Source organism: Pelecanus crispus, chromosome 10 (assembly GCF_030463565.1).
Source record: "Pelecanus crispus isolate bPelCri1 chromosome 10, bPelCri1.pri, whole genome shotgun sequence".
NCBI lineage: Eukaryota > Metazoa > Chordata > Aves > Pelecaniformes > Pelecanidae > Pelecanus > Pelecanus crispus.
The window spans coordinates 35396624-35414097 of NC_134652.1; the positions used below are offsets into that span (position 1 = coordinate 35396624).

Below are 17474 nucleotides of genomic sequence, written 5' to 3' on the forward strand. Positions count from 1 at the left end.
AAAATTCTCTCCTTGTTTTCATTCCTTGGTAACCAGCCTTCCTTTTTTCTTCCTCTTTATCTTTCACTGATTGTGTCACCTGACACATCTGATTATATCACTGATCTGTAATCTCCTTCACTGATTATAACTTTTTAACAACCTTCAATCGTAATATTGTCCTGCCTGACATCAGAGTAAGCAGCGGGGGGGGGAACCCACAAAACAAAACAGTGACATAAAATCTGGATAGGCAGAATACCAAAGACCTTAACAACAACTTCACCTATTAATCGGTAGTATCCCTCTGCCATGCTACCAGACTTTTTTCCAGGGGCAAAATATGAGAATCTAACTAAAACACAGAGAAACTGGCAGCAGCTGACACCCCCGAGGGTATCGAGCGCTGCCCAGGCCACACGGACCACACCAAAACCCTACAGGAAAATCATCAAATTTAGCCGAGACTAAAACGTACACATCTTCTGTCGCTTCACCCATCAAAACCCTACAGGAAAATCATCAAATTTAGCCGAGACTAAAACGTACACATCTTCTGTCGCTTCACCCATCTCTCTAGACAGACCCGCACGCATAAATCAGCGGTGAACAGCGTATTCCTTATTCCTTTCTGACAAGGGGAAGGCTGCCCCGGCTGCCAGGAGGTCAGCGAGGCGCTGGCGGCCGCAGGGCTGCGCCGCTCCGCGCAAGCCGGGGCAGGAACGCCTTTCCAGAGGGGACCGCTCCGGGGGAAGGCATCGACCCGGCCCCGCCGCGTGCCCCTGCAACCAGGGCAACCCCCCTCCCGCTCCAGGCGTGTCGCGAAGGGCAGCGCCAGCCAGAAACACCAGGGCTACAGGAGGCTGGAAGGTTTTCTGGGGAGACGGTAACTTCCCAGTTTACCTTAAACGGCTTTGTCTGAGCGGAGAGAAGAGGCTTAGGCTTACCAGGCGACGCTAGCGCTTTCCATGTAAAGCCAGCCCACACTTGACCTATTTTCTGCTGTTCTGAGCGCACGGTCACAATTCACCTCGTTCCAACCCGGCAGCTGCTGGGCTACATCTGAACCAGCGAAGTCAAGCTCGGAGGCGCAACCCTGACGCCGAAACCAGGAGTGAAGTCGAGCTGAGGCCAGCCCTGCTCACACGTGCGCAGAGGCACGCCGCACGGGAAAGGCAGGGACGCTCTCCTTACGTGCAGAGGCCAGGCGAGAGAACGCGCGTAATTAATCCCTTCCCAGCAAGGGGCTCCGAATGCATCCTTCGGGAAAGGACAAAACGTTTACAGATATTTCGGACCACAAACGTTTAAGATTAGGGGTTATTTTCCGTGCCTAACAGCAACAGCTACGTTTCGTTCAGTAGCAAGTTAAAACTACGGGGGCGGGGGGGGGGGGGGGGGGGGGGGGAAGATGAGGACCAAAAATTTAGTGATTTTCCAACTGTCAGTTAACATCTTTCAGGAAAAGCTATCAACAATTTTTCTTTTGCTCCCCACTCTTCCCTATACCTCATACTTCTCCCCACACACTCCTGCTTCCTTCCTTGTTTCTCCTGTTCAATAATTAAAGAGTTGACACAGATTTTAAAATTTTAATTATTAGGTTTGAGAATTAGGGGAGCAGGGCTGCGTATGCTTCTCCAAGTGATGGTTTCAGGCTTGACGAAGCATCATTGCACCAATTAGTTCAGTTCTGGAAGAATAACTCACACCCGTAGAGAATACCAGAACATTTCTGTTAAAAATATAGTAGATTATCCTATGGAAAATATATTAGAGTTAGGAATGTTGGGGGGGGAGGACATCTGACTCATAGGCAAATGTTTTCCCTGATTTTAACTCTCAAACACAAAAATAAACAAGAGATACTTGCCTTCCTATAAGACTACCAATGTCACAGGTGAAATGGGCACGCTGGAAAACTCACTTTGTACAAGTCAGCTTGTTATTCTCTATCTGTAGATGAGAATCCAGCATGGAAAAGCAGAAGGGAAACGAGAGGAGCATACAGAATGAGCATGCAGCAGGGAAGCAAGCAGCCACCAATGGATAAGCAAAACCAAACCTGGGCCAGGCAGATGGTGTCGCAAAACCATCTAAAAACTGCTCTAGCAAACTTCTACAACAGTTTTGCTTTTGAAAATAGAGATTAGAAAAGAAAAGATGACCTTTATGCTCAAGGGTTATGTCACCCTCTCTTTGAGCAGCTGGGACAATCTGGGTCAGAAAAGCAAAATCTCCTGGAGTGACAGACGTATCTTTCAGCATCTGACCTAAAGACTTCCCCAAACAAGCAGCTCCCACCCACAAACCTGGTGGGCTGTCAGCTTCCGCTTAGAGCGCTGCGGCGACCACGTGTACTGCTTGTGGTCTTCTCCACACACAAAGGAGGGAAAGGTCAAGTGAGCAGCACTGCTCCATGTCCATCTTCTCCCTCACTTTGATGACAGCCACACGTTTGCTTTTCTTCCGTTTTCCACTGAATCACATTTCCTTCCCCTTCCTCACTACAGCCTCCATACATTTATCACCCCCATCTCAGAAATATGCAACTTTGGTCCTAATTTTGCATTTTGTTTTATCTACTCCTAAGAGAAACAGGGAGGGAGTACTGGTCCTACCCCACCCAGCCAGTAACTCCCAAGTCATGTGGTGATACTGGAGCAAGCCTTTGAGTCACTTACCAAGCAACTCAATGCCACTATGGGAAAAGAAACCTCAAAGTGCAGACATTTCCCTGAAGCAAGCAATTAGCAGAGAGAAGTTGAAGCTAACAAGGAGAGCAGCTAAGTGAGTAGATCGGACAAAAATCTATTGTACATTGACATTAAAATTTAAACTGAGACCCAGACACCCTGTGAATTGTGAAGAGCTTTCAGAAGGTACCTAACAACTCCCCAAATCCTATCAGCTGAAGGACAAGCTGTACAGATGGAGATGTCTCTAAGCAAAAAAGAAAGTGCATTCGGTTGATCGTCAGTCATCTGGACCAGTGGGCTGCTAGAAAGGCAGTCTAATGCCCCCACAAGTCAAGCCAAGAGATCAGTCCTTGCTCGGAGACTGACCATTTTACAGAAGACACATCCTCCTCGCATCAGGGACAGAAGTTACTTGCGGCAGCTTGAACCGGCAGAGTTGGAAAGCTGTATACCACCACCAGAGTTAATGACAGACCGGATAGTTCATCTCTTATCTCATGGTAGTTACCTCCATCAAATCTTTTATCAGTTGCATTACTCAGCAACACGGTATTATTTGACGAGACTACTGATAACTAAGACCTCACTGTATTAAAGAGCAAAGGTCTCTCAATTCAAGTCTGCAGAAGAAAACTGTAAAACACTATCCGATACGTGGCAGACCGACGACAGTTCCTAAAATCAACACCACCTCCCAGAAACGTGCATCAGAGTACCTCCCTCTTGTGAATGACTCTCTGCTCCGTAATTTGAACTACCACCAACTCAGCTTACCAGCAGTCACAGAGCTACCCGGTCTCTTCTGCAAAATATCCTCAATCCTACTTACCAAACAGGAGCTCTGGGAACACACAACTTTCCAGCTCCTTTCCCCCCTGCCGTAATTCATGAGAATTATGGGCAGAGACAAATCCTTCCCAACAATAAACATATCTTAATATTTTTTTTTTTTTTGGTCAAGAGGAAAGAATACATCAGGTATCTTAAAAATGTTCTTGAAAGCCAGCTTCAGTGGAGTTGGATCCAGTTAATTACTATTACATTAATGTTTTATTTTTAAGTGGTTTTCTGGGGTTTGTTTGAAAACGCGTTTCTTAGAATAGGGCTACATAACAGTGTTGGCCAACATGCTGATAATATGAAAGTAGTTCAGAATAAAACACATTTCTCTCACGTTTTAAATGACTACCACTGTGCATTTGCACGGAACTTTTCAAAGTTAATTTCGAATAGGAGTTAAGGCAGCACTGCACAGAAGCAACGCATCTGGGTTAGGAAAACAACTAGCACGTTTTCTTGCAAAATGAAATTCAGAACAACAAACTTCTCTGGTCTCAGGGATACAATGCAGAGACTCTCAAACCGTCTGGCTGGGCATACAACAGCAAGCCCATCACTGTGCAAATGTGGAAACGCCGCCTCTGCTCCAAGACAGAAGCAATGCAGCCATCATCATGTGCCTTTTTTTCTGTTAAGAGCTCTGTTCTGACCTGCTGGAGCCATTTGAGGAATTTTCCCTATAAATAACAGAGGTCTGACCAGCTGGGATGTATATCATATTTGGATTAACACTACAGCTCTCTGCAACTCTGGAGAAAGCAGTGGCTGTGCCTTTTATAGAACAGATGAATGATGGTCTTGCAAAGAGGAAAGATGAAATTGCTAATCAGAAAACAGGGACGCTTCAAGTTGTTGCTGCAATAAGCTCCTTGGGGTAAACTTAGGAAAGTCATTCAGTGTTTAAAATTGATACAATGCTCATCTATTTCACAATATTTTTCCATCGATAAATCTACTAGCACACAGAACCAAAAAATTCCTATTAAAAGCATAATTCAAGACTGAACTACACCACTTGGGGGGGGGGGGGGAAAGCCATTCAAGCACCATACTTTAGCCACCAAGTCTTATGCATCCTGAAATCTGCTTTAACCTGATTTTATCTGTTGCATATCTAAGTGGCACGAAGTGGTGAAAAAAAAGAGAGCAAGAGGGAAGAAAACAGTCACAGTGAGTAAAAACCAAGCCTCTATGGTTGAAGCATTTTTCTAAACTGTATGCTTAAAATTCACTAGTAAAATCATAAAATACAGAATAATTTGCGAGATGCACAGAAATCAGTGTGCTTCAAACCCACTTCCTCAGTAAAAGCATACTAAAATACTACTCCCAGTAATGCTGGCAGACACACACAAGAGGGGGATGCAGGGAAAAAACAGGAATAGTTAATTTTAATTCCATTCGAAAGACAGGAAATGTTTACTAGATTGAAGGGGGAGATCAGTGTTTACAAACAATGGTAGTAAAAAAACTTTAGAACTATATTTGATTATGTAGTATACTGTTAAAAAAAATGGAAGTTTGATCAGGAAATGTACTGTACACCAAGCCCTCTACAGCAAAACAAATACTGCACCTTTTGTTTTATTAGTAAAGTTATTCCAATGTCTAAGAAAATAGTAAGATTCATACTTAATTTAAAAAAAAAAATGTTTAAAAATTTGTATAAAATTACTTGAGTTTCTCCACAGATGTCTGGCCTGGAAAAGGAGTTCCATATACATACCTGGAAGTGCTATAGCTCCCAACCCCTACTAACTGCAATTTGCTGAAGGCTGTAGAGCAGTTCTCATGAAGCACTAACCCTAGACTACAATTAGGTGTGATTTCAAAAATATATTTTGTAAGAAGATGCTATAGAGTAGAAGCCCTGAACAAAGCAATGTTGTATCATAGGAAGGAACAAAAGCAAACAAAACCACGAGCACTTCATCAAATGAGCTGTTGTGTTTATCCCATCAAGCCAAAGCTTAATTCCGGTAACAATGTATTTCAATGAAACTCAGTTTCCCCCTACCTGAAATACAGGAAGGCCTACTCTCTTCCCTCCCGGGGTAAGCACTCTCATGCAATGACTGCGGGATTTTACCCTCATTCACGCTTCAAAGTTCCCCAAAGCACTAAGGATTCCCAATTCCAACATACAACAACTATTTGGGAAAGCAGGAACATAGTGGCAAAGCACCATCTGGTTATAAAGTGAAACAGGCTTCTCTAGGAGCTGACTTTGTGTCTGGATTATGAACATAGTGTTGGTCAAGAACATCACATAAGAAAAATACTTTAAAGTTTCATTTTTAATAATGTGACGATGGGAAATTTTAAGGAAACAGCACCAAGGATAAGGAGCCCTTCTCTTACTACTAAGCACTATTTTCCATGGGCTTTTACTGGTGAAAAAAGTAATAATTTGTGATGAAATGCCAGAAGTTCTTTACCCAGAAACAGTGGACGGATTTGTAAATTCAGTAATCCCAAGACTGCTTTTGAGAAGGACCAAGATACTTCAGTGAAAGGATTTGATCTTCACCTTCAAAAAGAAACAAGTTTTGTTCCATCTGTTCTGTTTTGAATTCCAAACTTTTCAATTATTTATTTCCATGCTATCTCCTGGAGTAGGCTTAATGAAGTCAAACCATTTAACCGACTGTGATTTTTGAAAAATTGTAGGAAGAGTAAAACAAGTTTCTCTACAACAGCGGAAGGAAACCTGTTTTCCTATGGATTTGAGACCTACCTCCACTGTAGCAACCTCAGCTTATGCCAGGGACCTCGCATCTCTTTCCCCTTCCTCCTCGTGTACCCTCCCACGGCCTTCCGCAGTTCCACCTGAACTCCCTCCTACTACCCGGAGGAGCCACGCTCTTTGTGGCAGCTACACCACCTGCCTCACGGCCTCCCCTCCATGCTGCTCATGTCCCTACGGCTTGTCAGATCTGCAAGAATTCCACTCCTGCGTCAAACCCCCCTCAAGGAGACAAAGAAGTGACTAAAGCCCTTATTTCTTAAGAAAACAAGGTAAACCAGAAAGGTACAATTTTATTCTACCTGCTTTGAGAATAAAGACAGACGAAGTCCTCAGGGAAGCAGCTCTTTTTCAAAGGGTGGCGCAAACGCGGGCTTAGGAGGGGCGACGCGCATCTCCCTCCGACTCTACAAATGGAGGTGCCGGTCCCTCCTCCCTCATTCCTCTCTCCTTGCGAGCGCTCCGATGAAACTCTTGTGTCCCACACGTGTAACTGGGAGCAAGGACTGGCATGAGTCATCTGACCCACTTCTAGCTGGATGCAGCCTTTTGCTTCCCCTCACGCTGGAAGCGTACGCGTATACGTAGACGTGCCGGCAGCAAGCTGTTTAGACCATCACTCTTCACGGTGCTGCCAGAGGGGCCAGCTGGACTGCTTACGGGTGCTCCAGACACCAGAGACTCGGGAAAGAACAGGGACAGCGCTTAAAAGACGACGCTGAGAAGAGTTAAAGATGCAGAAAGTTGCGTGTGCCTCTCTTGCCCGTGGAGGAAACGAAAGCGGGAGGCGAGCGCATGACGGCCACGGCCGCCAGCTGGCCGGCACCAGGAGTTCCCGAGCTGCTTCTGTCAACCTCAAAGGGTGGGACCAGCCCAAAAGCTCCTGCCCGCCTGGTCAGTGGAGGTACAAGTTTATGGGAAAAGCAATTTGCAGCGGCAGTAGCTATTTTTGAGCTTGAAGTTTAAAGTAGGAGAAGTCTGAAAGATGAGTGCAGTGTGTGATTATGGGGTGCTTAAAATACAGACAGAAAAATATTATTTTATCCCCGTTTCAAGATGTTTGCAGAATTTTTTATGTGTACATGTCACCACTACACAAGCCACGTTACACGACTGGTTTGCTTTTATGAGCAAACAAGTCACGAAACCCAAAAGCATCCAGGCCTGAAATACCCAATGTCTGCCCACAAAAAACAGAAAAGGAAAGTATCAGAGTTGCACAATGCCCTTTTCTCAAGCCCTACTTCATGGCAGACAGAACTTGAGCTTGTAATAGATGAAATAAGATTAGCGCAGTATTAGATCCTGAATCCGAGGTACTTATTTTATGATTAGTGAGAAAGTTTACTATTATTACTTCAACAGCCTTGAAGGTGCGTTAGACGTTTGACCTGTCAGCTCCCAGATGTGCAATGCGCATTTAGAAAAAGAGCAAAGCGCACACGCCTATCACTCTGCATGTAACACCTCCCACAGGGGATTTCTCAGCGCCCTATCTGTGCATCTGCAACCTTCACCACAGAGGTAGACAGGCAGATATTGCCATTTTGAAACACTAAGGCAATGAGGCTTGTCTTTAAAAAAAGAAAGAAAGAAAAAGTTGTTCTGGAGGAGAATGTGAATAAGCAGGGTGGATCCAAGACAGATTCCACCACAGAGAACCGGAGCGTGTTCTTGATTCACCCTTAGCAGGATTCTTTTTGGTTTGTTTTTCGGTTTGGTGTTGGTTTGGGTTTTTTTTTTAACCCCAATATGCAGGAGGACTTTTTGAAGACTGTGTGCACACCTTTCCACTTCCTTCCTTGAGTGGTGAAATACCCTCTTTGCAGGAAGTTTAATGATTGTGCAGGAACTTAATTTGAATTCTTTACCCTGGCTCAGCTGTGCACATTTGTTCCAGTGCTGTGTGCTCACAAATCCTTTGGAAATACATTATCACACACACAAAATGCGTGTGTATCTTTAGAAACACATAATCTATCATGCACCCTGCTCTGCCCGACCCAGACACACAGGTGAAACGCACTGACTGCTTGGGCAAAACGGAGTCTTTCTGGGTCTTTCCGTAAGTGTATTTTAATTGGGAAAAACACAATATAAGCCACTTTTTGTTATTCTTTATTTGCTTGTCCAAAGTATAATGTAGTTGACTCCAGCTGCTTTGGCCAGTAACAGCAGAATCGCACACTTCAGCCCGACAGTGCCTGTGACGGGTACTGCCAAACACCACCCAGATGAGGTCACACACACCATATGCTGGGTTTTAACACTTCACATCCCCATCTACAGTCCTTCAAGTAAACTACAATGCTTAAACAAATTAAGGCATGATCAGCTTCGCTGCTGCTTCACTTACTACGGGTACCATAATGAAGAGACACATAGCTGTCACAGAATAGTACAAGTAACTGACTACAGAAAACCCTTTCAGTTCTCATTATTTGATTTAGGTCACACTTGTAATTGTGTAGCCTTATTGTAGTTTTGCTTAAAATATTTTAATAACAAACACATTTGAAAGTGTGTTCATTTTCAATCTATACCAAGAGCCAGTATGAAACCTACTGCATCTGTCAATTTTTACTTAATCACAAAATATACATGATATACTGCCAACGCAAGTAGGAAAATATTAAGGACCTGACTTACACATCACATTTCAAGACTACATTTCCTACAGATACTAGTTTGACATAGAAAATGCACGCTGTAAATTTGATGTCTACCACTTCCTGCAAAGGAACATAATTTTCATTTAATCGCTACACAAAGTACCAAGGCAAATGTTCCTATCTGCGTTCTCCTCGAGATCCCCTTGTCACCACCACAAAAAGAACTGCATGACTAAATGGTCTGACCATCCCAGATTAATGAATGAGTCATTCTCGGTCACACACACGTTTCACGTAGACAATAATACCGTTTGTATCCTCTATGAAGCAACAGAGATAAAAGGCACCGGAAACAAGTTGTAGGTTGGTGTTTAAGGCACTACACATATAGAAGCCAAGGAATTTTTATGGAGAAGGGCAGGACTCAAAGCGGTACACACGTAAGGGAAAAGAAAAATCACATCACACATTTAGCTGTAAAGGCCAAGTTCACTGACAAGGGTAATACTTGCTATAGAAAACCTTGTGAGGATCTAAAACCATGGAAAAAGGCTAGTGTAGCACAGCTGCATACCCTACTTTTAATAACTATATTCATCTAGCTCTTATGAAGGTTGCTGAATCTCTTAACAATTGAAACACGTTTGTTTATGCAAAGAGCAGACATGGCATGGGAATCCGTAGTTCAAGATTCCCCAGCAAGTCCTGCCAAAGTCTCTTTACTCTTGTTCTGGAAGAACCACTTCTGGTAACGACAGTAATTTAGTTCTTTGCCTACTTAAACTTTGTTTTTCCTGCCAAGACTAAAAGGATGCCAAGTGTGCTGTTTTCTTTGCCTTTAGCAGTTGTCACCTTTAAACCGGACAGCACCGCCTTATTCATGAAGCCCTTTAGCCCGATAGTTATGTTAAACAGCACTGCATTTTTTGATCCGAACTGATCTGAGCAGAATTCATGCCAAATGCTCGTCGCCTGCCCATTACCAGTATTACAAGTATACGCAACGATGGGAAAAATTACTCAGTAGTTAAGAATTGTATCTGAAGTGAAATGGACTCTTCCCACACAGATTCAAACTTTGTTTGTTTTGGCAGAAAGGTACTGGAATTTTAGGCGCTAACAGCAAAATGCAATAAAAAAGTGTTTAGATCACCATGGTCTCTAAGGACTTCATATTGAACATGTACAGCCATGAGAGCTTAAACCAAAAACTGAACACATGTAGAAAGACTCAAAGTTAACCCATCTCTGCAAAGAGTGCTTCCTCAGCTCTGTAACCTGCTCAAAAGCAGGTCAGCAGCATTCCAGGCCAAACGAGGGAGCAAAAAGGCCATTTCTTCTTTTTAGAAAAGCAGATTTTCACAGGAAGTCTACCAAAGGTTCATCTAGGACCTGTTTTCATGGCAAAGAAAAGGAAGGCCTTCCAGAAAAAAAGGTACAAGTTAAAACTACCTTACATTAAGTGCCTGAAGGCTAGGAATGCGATTTCCACCATTAACAAAAAATAATAAGCAAATACAGACAATCCTCCCACTTCAGGTCTCTTTCAGGAAAAAAGAGTCTCATAATGATCAAGTTAGTATTTCTGTCTAACACACTGCTGGTATGCACGTAATTCAGTTAGCGTATTTTAAAAAATAGTTTCTGTTCTCTTACAGACATTATCATTCCCTAAAGTTATCTGTACAATTAACTTGTGAAACTTGGCAATGAGACACTGCTAGCCCTGCAGAGAGACATGCCTCCGAAAGCAATTTCTAAGACTTCTCATAATCGTTCAAATAAAGAAATCTTCATTTGATGAAAGCTCAATGTTATTTTATTTACCTACATTCAAGGTCTGAGCGATATCCAGTTAAGACGCAAATTCTGGATGCCTTAGTACCTAAAAGGAATCTCCATCAGCAGCCTCCTTGTAATGTTAAAACAAATGGACAATTTAGGTTATCTCTTGTCACCAACTACTTAAATTGCTACAGATCAGGAGCCTCCATCTCAGGCTTTAACAGGTAGCTGTTTGCTGTGTGAGAGGGGGAAACAACCTGACCTCTCACGCAGGGTTGCCCTCTACGTGTTGAAGATGGAGGCCAAGAGTTAGGGAGACCAAGCTTGTACCTGGAACTATTCTTCACAAGCTACTGCTTTGGTACCGGTTTTTGATCAACAGCTCTTTCATAACTGAAGTTGCTAATGCTCTTAATTACAGCATTATCTACCAAGATATTATAAAGCCAGCTGTTCATATGACACGCTTTCAAAAGTGACACCTTCAATTTGTATGCACCTTCCCAAATTAAGCTGCTTCTGTGTCCGATACTGTATCGGTAAACACTCCTTGAAGTGAAGGACCTAAAATGCATATATCATTGCTATGGTACTGCCAGCAGGCCTGGCAATAGGAAAAGGCCGTCCTTCTGTAATATTCAATTTGTTTTGCTCAGCTCATCTTGTACGAAATGATCCGTTGCCAAAAGGAGGTTGATTAGCGTTACTGGAATGAACGCTATCAGAGACATGATCTTGAGAGATCTCAGGCAAAGGACAGACGCTAGCACAAGTATTTGCTTTGTAAAATGAATCTGGAAGATTGCGGCTGGACTCTGAGGGTGAATTTACACTTCACGGCTCAGCTGATTTAAGAGGTCGCTGCTGCCAAAGGAGGATATCCCACTCTGCGTTGCGTCAGCCTGACCCCCCTCCCTAGAGAAAGCCACAGCACTCGCTGCACCCTGGGCTAATCCAGCTCAGCTCGCTAGCACCACAGACCTGCCCCCCGCTGCTGAAAATCTAGGCTGTGCCAGTTGGAAGGCTGAAGGCGCTAGCGTGGGGTCTGAGAGTGGGGAAGTGTCCTCTGCGGCAGCGCCAAGCTGTTCGAGCAGCTCGAGTCCTAACACGTAACCTCACCCTGACAAGGAGCGCTGAACTCGTTCGGCTTCCCCACCGCAGATACACAAAAGCACCAGCCCTTCCCCGAGCTCAGTCTCCCTCTCCTTTCCCCAGGATTCTCTCAGTTGTTTCTCTTTTTCTAGCTCTATATTTGGTATTGGGAAAAAAAAAAAGGTCTTGGTGAAGGAGGAGGGAAGAAGGGGTGTCAGGACAAAATTACATAGCATTTATTCAGGGCCATCTGTTATTCCAAGTCTCAAAGTACTATTTCTGTACCACTGCAGTGTACCATCCCAGCCGTAAGAAAGCATTTATGGCTGTCCTAATTGCAATCAGTTCAGCACAAGTTAAGTATCAAATGTTTTTCTATTTGTTATAGAAGAGATTTTTAGACCTTCAGGGTGTGGGGGGAGAATCATTGTTTCTCTTATTCTTTAAATACACAGTGATCTATTAATGTGTTTCTAATTAATGAAGGCAGCATTAAAATCAAGTATACTGAAAATTTTAGCAGGCTTAGAAGCAAAAGCAAGTTTTTTTTTCTTTTTTAAAAATTAACATTTTGTGCTATTCATTCTCAAAAAAAACCCCAGTAAGTCTGATATCACTGTAGTAGCGCAAAGACCTAGAAATGAAAGCGCAGCCCAGCTTCAGAAGGACGGATACTATCTTTTATCTGCTCTACAATTAATGGTACTGATTAACCTTTAAAGGGATCAGATATTTTACTTGGAGGTCGTTCAATAATATTAGTTGCATAGTCCTTCTCGACATGATCAGATTCACTAGAATCAGATACAGCATTCGATATAACCTTTCACAAAACGAGCAACAACCTCTGCCAATAATCAATAGGAAATCGTTCCTGTAACACAGGACTTGACTGTAAAATGCACTTAAAAATAATAAACACATGGATTTTAACTAAGCTAAATGGACAACACTTATACACTAACCAAATTTCTTACCTGATAGGGCTGAAAGGCACTATCTTCAGTTATAAAATCCAGCTGTTTGTCCACAAGGAATTCTACTGCAGTAATTGAATTGTATACACTTTTTCCAACCAAGGGCTTGAATGTCTATTGGAAAAAAAGAAAAAGAAAAAAATTAACCAATTAAAAAAAAGCTCAGCACATCAAACCCCCAGGACTGTATAAACACTGACGTAATTCTTCCATCAAAACAAGTTAAAACAGAATAACAATTACTAATTATACAAGAAAGAAGGATTTTTTGTTTTGTCTTTTTTCCTTTGTGCCGTTGGTGGAAAACCAGCTAGAAAAGGGAACCACACCATACATTCTTCCTTTCCCTCATTGTGCTTGAGCAAGAGTGTTTACCACAGAAGCTCAAAGTACAGGAGCACGATTATATCTTAAACATACAGCTTAGCATGCAGATCCTCTCTTTCTGCCTGCAGGACTAGCTAGCGCAGTGGTAATTACACTAAGGACGCTGAAGTGGAAACCAACTGCAGACGTGAAAACGCTCCCCGCCTTCCTGTTCTGAAATCGTTCACCTTGCCTCGAGTCAACCATCTCATTTCCCTGCCCGTCTCTGCATCTGTTCTGACTCTGCTGCCTGCCGCCCCCGCAGCCGCTCCTCCCTGCAGCAACCGGCTGCTCCGGCGCAACGGCTTTGGAGATGACAGCGCCCGGTCCCGGGGCTTCTGCAGCGGGGCTGGGAGGTTTCCTGCTTCCCCAGCATGTGGGAGGAAGCAGGAAACCTCCCAGCCCGGCTGCAAAAGCCAGGCATGGAGAAAGGGAAGCAGGGAATAACGGGCTCCTCTATGCCCCCATACAGCCTTTGCCTGAAGCACCCTGCCTGGTCCAGGCGCAGCGGGATGCAGCAGGATGCAGCAGGCGAGCGGGGAGAGAGCCGTGACTTCAGCAGGTCTCCCCTGAGAGGGGACGAGCAGGCAGTCCCCTTCCCTGCTGGCTGGGTTTCCTGGAACAGAAGCGCAAGGAGAGCGTGACTGAGCGGGGATGTACCGAGAGGGGATGAGTCAGGTGAAAAGGAAATCCCAGCGGATGGAGGGGAGAGAAAATGCCGCTCTGAAGACAGATGGGAACAGCAAGAGGAAGGCACGGGTGAACAAAAGAAACGACCAGCAGAAAGAACATGCAGGATACAAGGCAAAAAAACATGGAGGGACAGAAAAAAAACCAGAGGAAAGTTATTCTACAGGACAAAAAAAAAAAATAGTAATGAGGGAAAACAGGAAAAGAAAAAAGCCCTTTGAGACTGATTCTAAATTTAAAATGCAGGAGGAAAAGACAAAGAGGAGAAACAAGGGCAGGTCAAACCACATGAAGCGTTGTGCAAACATCTGTTAAGACGCCGCTATCGCAACAGGACGTCACTAGCTCACGTGCGACGCCCCACAGCAACAGACCCCGAGTACTTACAAGGGGAGGGCAGGATCACGGCCGCCTATTTACAGATGGGGAAACTGAGGCACAAAGCAATCCCGGAACTTGACAAAAGTCACCTAAGCAGGGCAGCGGCAGAGTCGGTGACCTGCCCTCAGCCAGTCTGCAGGCAGCTCGTAAGAGATGCACTCAAGGTTTTATCAGACTTCATTACCTACTTTACGAAGGTGTTGCCTTGCGATTAAGCTAAATATAACTCAAGCCTCTGTGGAGCTTCAGCTTTGGCACTTGCTAAACAAATGAGAGAATACTTCACTGGAGATACATAACACTTTCTAATAAATATATCCCACTCTACAAATGCTCAGGTTTAGCGTACTGCATTTTTGTTTCCATTTCATTTAAGATTTCACTTCAGCTGTTACCCTTTCTCATGCGAGGAAGGGGAAAGAAAAACCCCAAACCTATCAGCCAGTCAGCCATGTCAACAACAGGGTAACTAGATGAAAGGGCTGGAGGGGCAGGAGAATAAGATAATATGCTAACTACACAGTCTGAATAGTAAATAATTATTTAACCTCTAATAGTTAAGAAATGGCCTTTGCTCTTGCATCACTTTTCTATAATGGATCTTATATTGCTAATGGTTCAAGTTAAGAGAGGGTGGAGTTCACATCATGAAATTGCAAAGCGTTGAGTGTATAAACTCACAAGCGGACAAACTTTTCTTCAAAAAAAAGTCAACGTTGTTGTAGCCTTTCAGTTCTTAAATCTACCCCCACGTCTTCACATACACTGTTCTACTTTTTCCACGCTGGCTCCTTTCTAACTTTCTGTGCTATTATTCAGGTCAAGAAACGCATTTCCGACTACAAGCAACAGGACATACCACATCATTAGCCGAAACGAAACCGGGTGGAATGTGGCTTGCAGTTATCATTCAGGATTCAGACAGCACTACAGATTAAGGTACGTGTGAGCCACCAGTTTATCTTACTGCTGGTATTAAAAGAACTAGTTCCAAATATAGATCTGTGAGCATGATTATTCTGAGAAGAGAAACGAAATGCCTTCTCATTTGCTTTCATAGAGCTAAGCCTCCAGTCAGGCCAACGCCCCCAAAATACGCATGTGGAGGATGCAGGCTATCCCACGAGCACAGAGGAAAAATATGTAAATAAATAAAGCAAAACTACGCCATGTCACACACCTCCTCATACGCGGATGGCTGCTCAGCCATGCACAACTTGAGATTTTTCAGACACTATTACAAAACATTCCAACTATCAAAGAACAACAAAACCCCGCCCTTTTAAAAAAGCAGGCCTTCTCAGGAAAGCAAAGTCCAGACTCCGTCAGCTCCAGGAGACAGGCGGGCCACCAAGGAGGTATCCAAACCGGGCCAGATCAGGGATTTGAAAATTCTGAAGATGGAAGACATGACCAAACTTCACACCACGCATCGCGTACGTACAAAGAAAAACAGACTAAGAGCACAGCAGGCAAGAGTCAGCTACTAGAGGCAAGCATGTAAGACATGTAACAACATGAAAATAGATGCAAGAAGGTCCAACGAGCTCCTTGCAGACTTTCAGAGGAAGACGCTCCCTCTTTCCATTCCCAAAGCAGAGGACAACTCTAGGGAGAATCAGGCATACTAGCTAGAACCAGGGAAAACTGTACCTCCTCAAACAAAAATCTCCCTTTCAAACTTGTATAAAACTTCCTTTTACCATCCACGTGAACCCAACTCCCTGAAGACCACAATTAAGCAAAGGACTCAAGCACTCTTAAGTGACATCTGACTTTAGCACTCTTCTAAGCAGCTGGTGGAAAAAAAAAAAATCCCACTTTTTCCTCACCCACTTTCCCTGCTTGGCCAAAGGGAGCTCTAGGAACACAGACACACATTTTGGTTGCTTCGCCACCAAGTTCCCTGACACTGAATAAAACATATTTCTTACTCTGCCCCCCGCTCCTCTCTCCTCACGATTTTACCCCAGCTCATGAAAAAAATAACCTGCCTACGGAAGGCATCTGGCACAGCTCCGAGACTGAGAAGAAGAGTTGGTTTAGGAGGTTAGCGGTTGGGCTCGATGAAGGTACTTTTCCAACCTAAATGATTCTACGATTCCCAAAATCCAAACCAATTTTTAGAAAAACACCGAGCACCATCACTTCACAGCGACCAATCTCAAAACTATTCGACGGCATTCAGCAAATACTCGCGAATACAGCAGATTACTCACCGACTGCTGCTTCTAACACCCAGTAACACAACTCATCTATTTATTTATCAAAACCCCCATGGCAACCACCGGCCCCGCTTTCCCGAGGAAGCCGTACTGAGCAAGCACAGAGCGCTTTTTTCCTCTCTGCCGAATGCAATGAAGCAGCTGGGGATGCGGCGAGCCGCCCCCACGGCGTGAGCAAGCGGCTCCCTGGCACCGGCCAGGCCTCCAGCAGCCGCCGCACCTCGGCTGGGCGCTGCTGCCCGCCGGCCGCCGCAGCCCGGGCGCTGACACCCAGGAGAGCCATTGCAGCAAGCGCTCGGGTTGCAGCTGAGCTGGCAGCTGCTGCCCGCCTCACCCCGCACGTACCGCTGCCTCAGCTGCCTTGCCGCGGAGCGGGGCACCCCGGCCGGCAGCCTGCTCCTCGCGCCGCCGACGCGCGTCCTCCCGGGCACATCTACCGCATCGGCCTTTGCTTGAAAAAACGAGAGAATAAAAGCTCTCTAGAGGAATTTATACCATAGAGAGAACAGGTTTTTAAAAAGCTAAAAATACATTCAAGCACGCTAGCCTTAAACTAAGCCCGGCAACAATTTACGGATTATCCTCTTTAAAGCACAAAAATTGAAAAGATCGCGTGAACTGAACTGATGCGCGCCATCCAGCAAACTTTTCCCCGGCTCGTTCTTCAGCCTCGCTGTTTAGTCTGCAGTAGCGCAGACGCTGGCACCTTTTCCCGACGACGCTTCATCACCTAAAATAGCTGCAGCTCTCTTCCAATGCCCGCTTGTTGCCATGGTTCGCGCTCAAAGGCAGAGGTAGCGAGGGGAAAAGAGCGGAAGATAAATAAAGCAGATCTGACATAAAGGCCGAGCGTGGAGTTTTCTCATTTGCAGGCGACCCCGCCTGCCTCCCCCGGGGCAGGGCCCGCTTCCAGCCACGGCGTTACTCCGGGCGGCCGGGGCGGGGGTGCCGGGGCCCGCGGGCAGGAGGAAGCCCCCGGCGGGAGGCGGGGGCCAGGCGGCCCCGCAGGAGAGGGCACGGCGCGGCGCGGCGGGGCGGGGGTGCCGCATGGCAGCGCTGCCACCATTGCCGCGGCCCCCGCC

At 45.0% G+C, this 17474-nt stretch overlaps 1 protein-coding gene across 3 annotated transcripts in view; it reads right to left on the bottom strand.

Moving 5' to 3' along the window:
• The window catches only part of JMJD1C (jumonji domain containing 1C), a 168566-nt gene that overhangs the window by 44597 nt on the left and 106495 nt on the right, over positions 1-17474 (bottom strand). For 2 of the 3 annotated variants that reach the window (XM_075717423.1, XM_075717421.1), the window contains exon 3: positions 12731-12844. The exons of the other annotated variant lie outside the window; for it this stretch is intronic. In XM_075717423.1, the coding sequence (XP_075573538.1) occupies positions 12731-12844 (114 nt within the window). The remainder of the gene's footprint in view (positions 1-12730; positions 12845-17474) is intronic. 3 annotated transcript variants of the gene reach the window in all.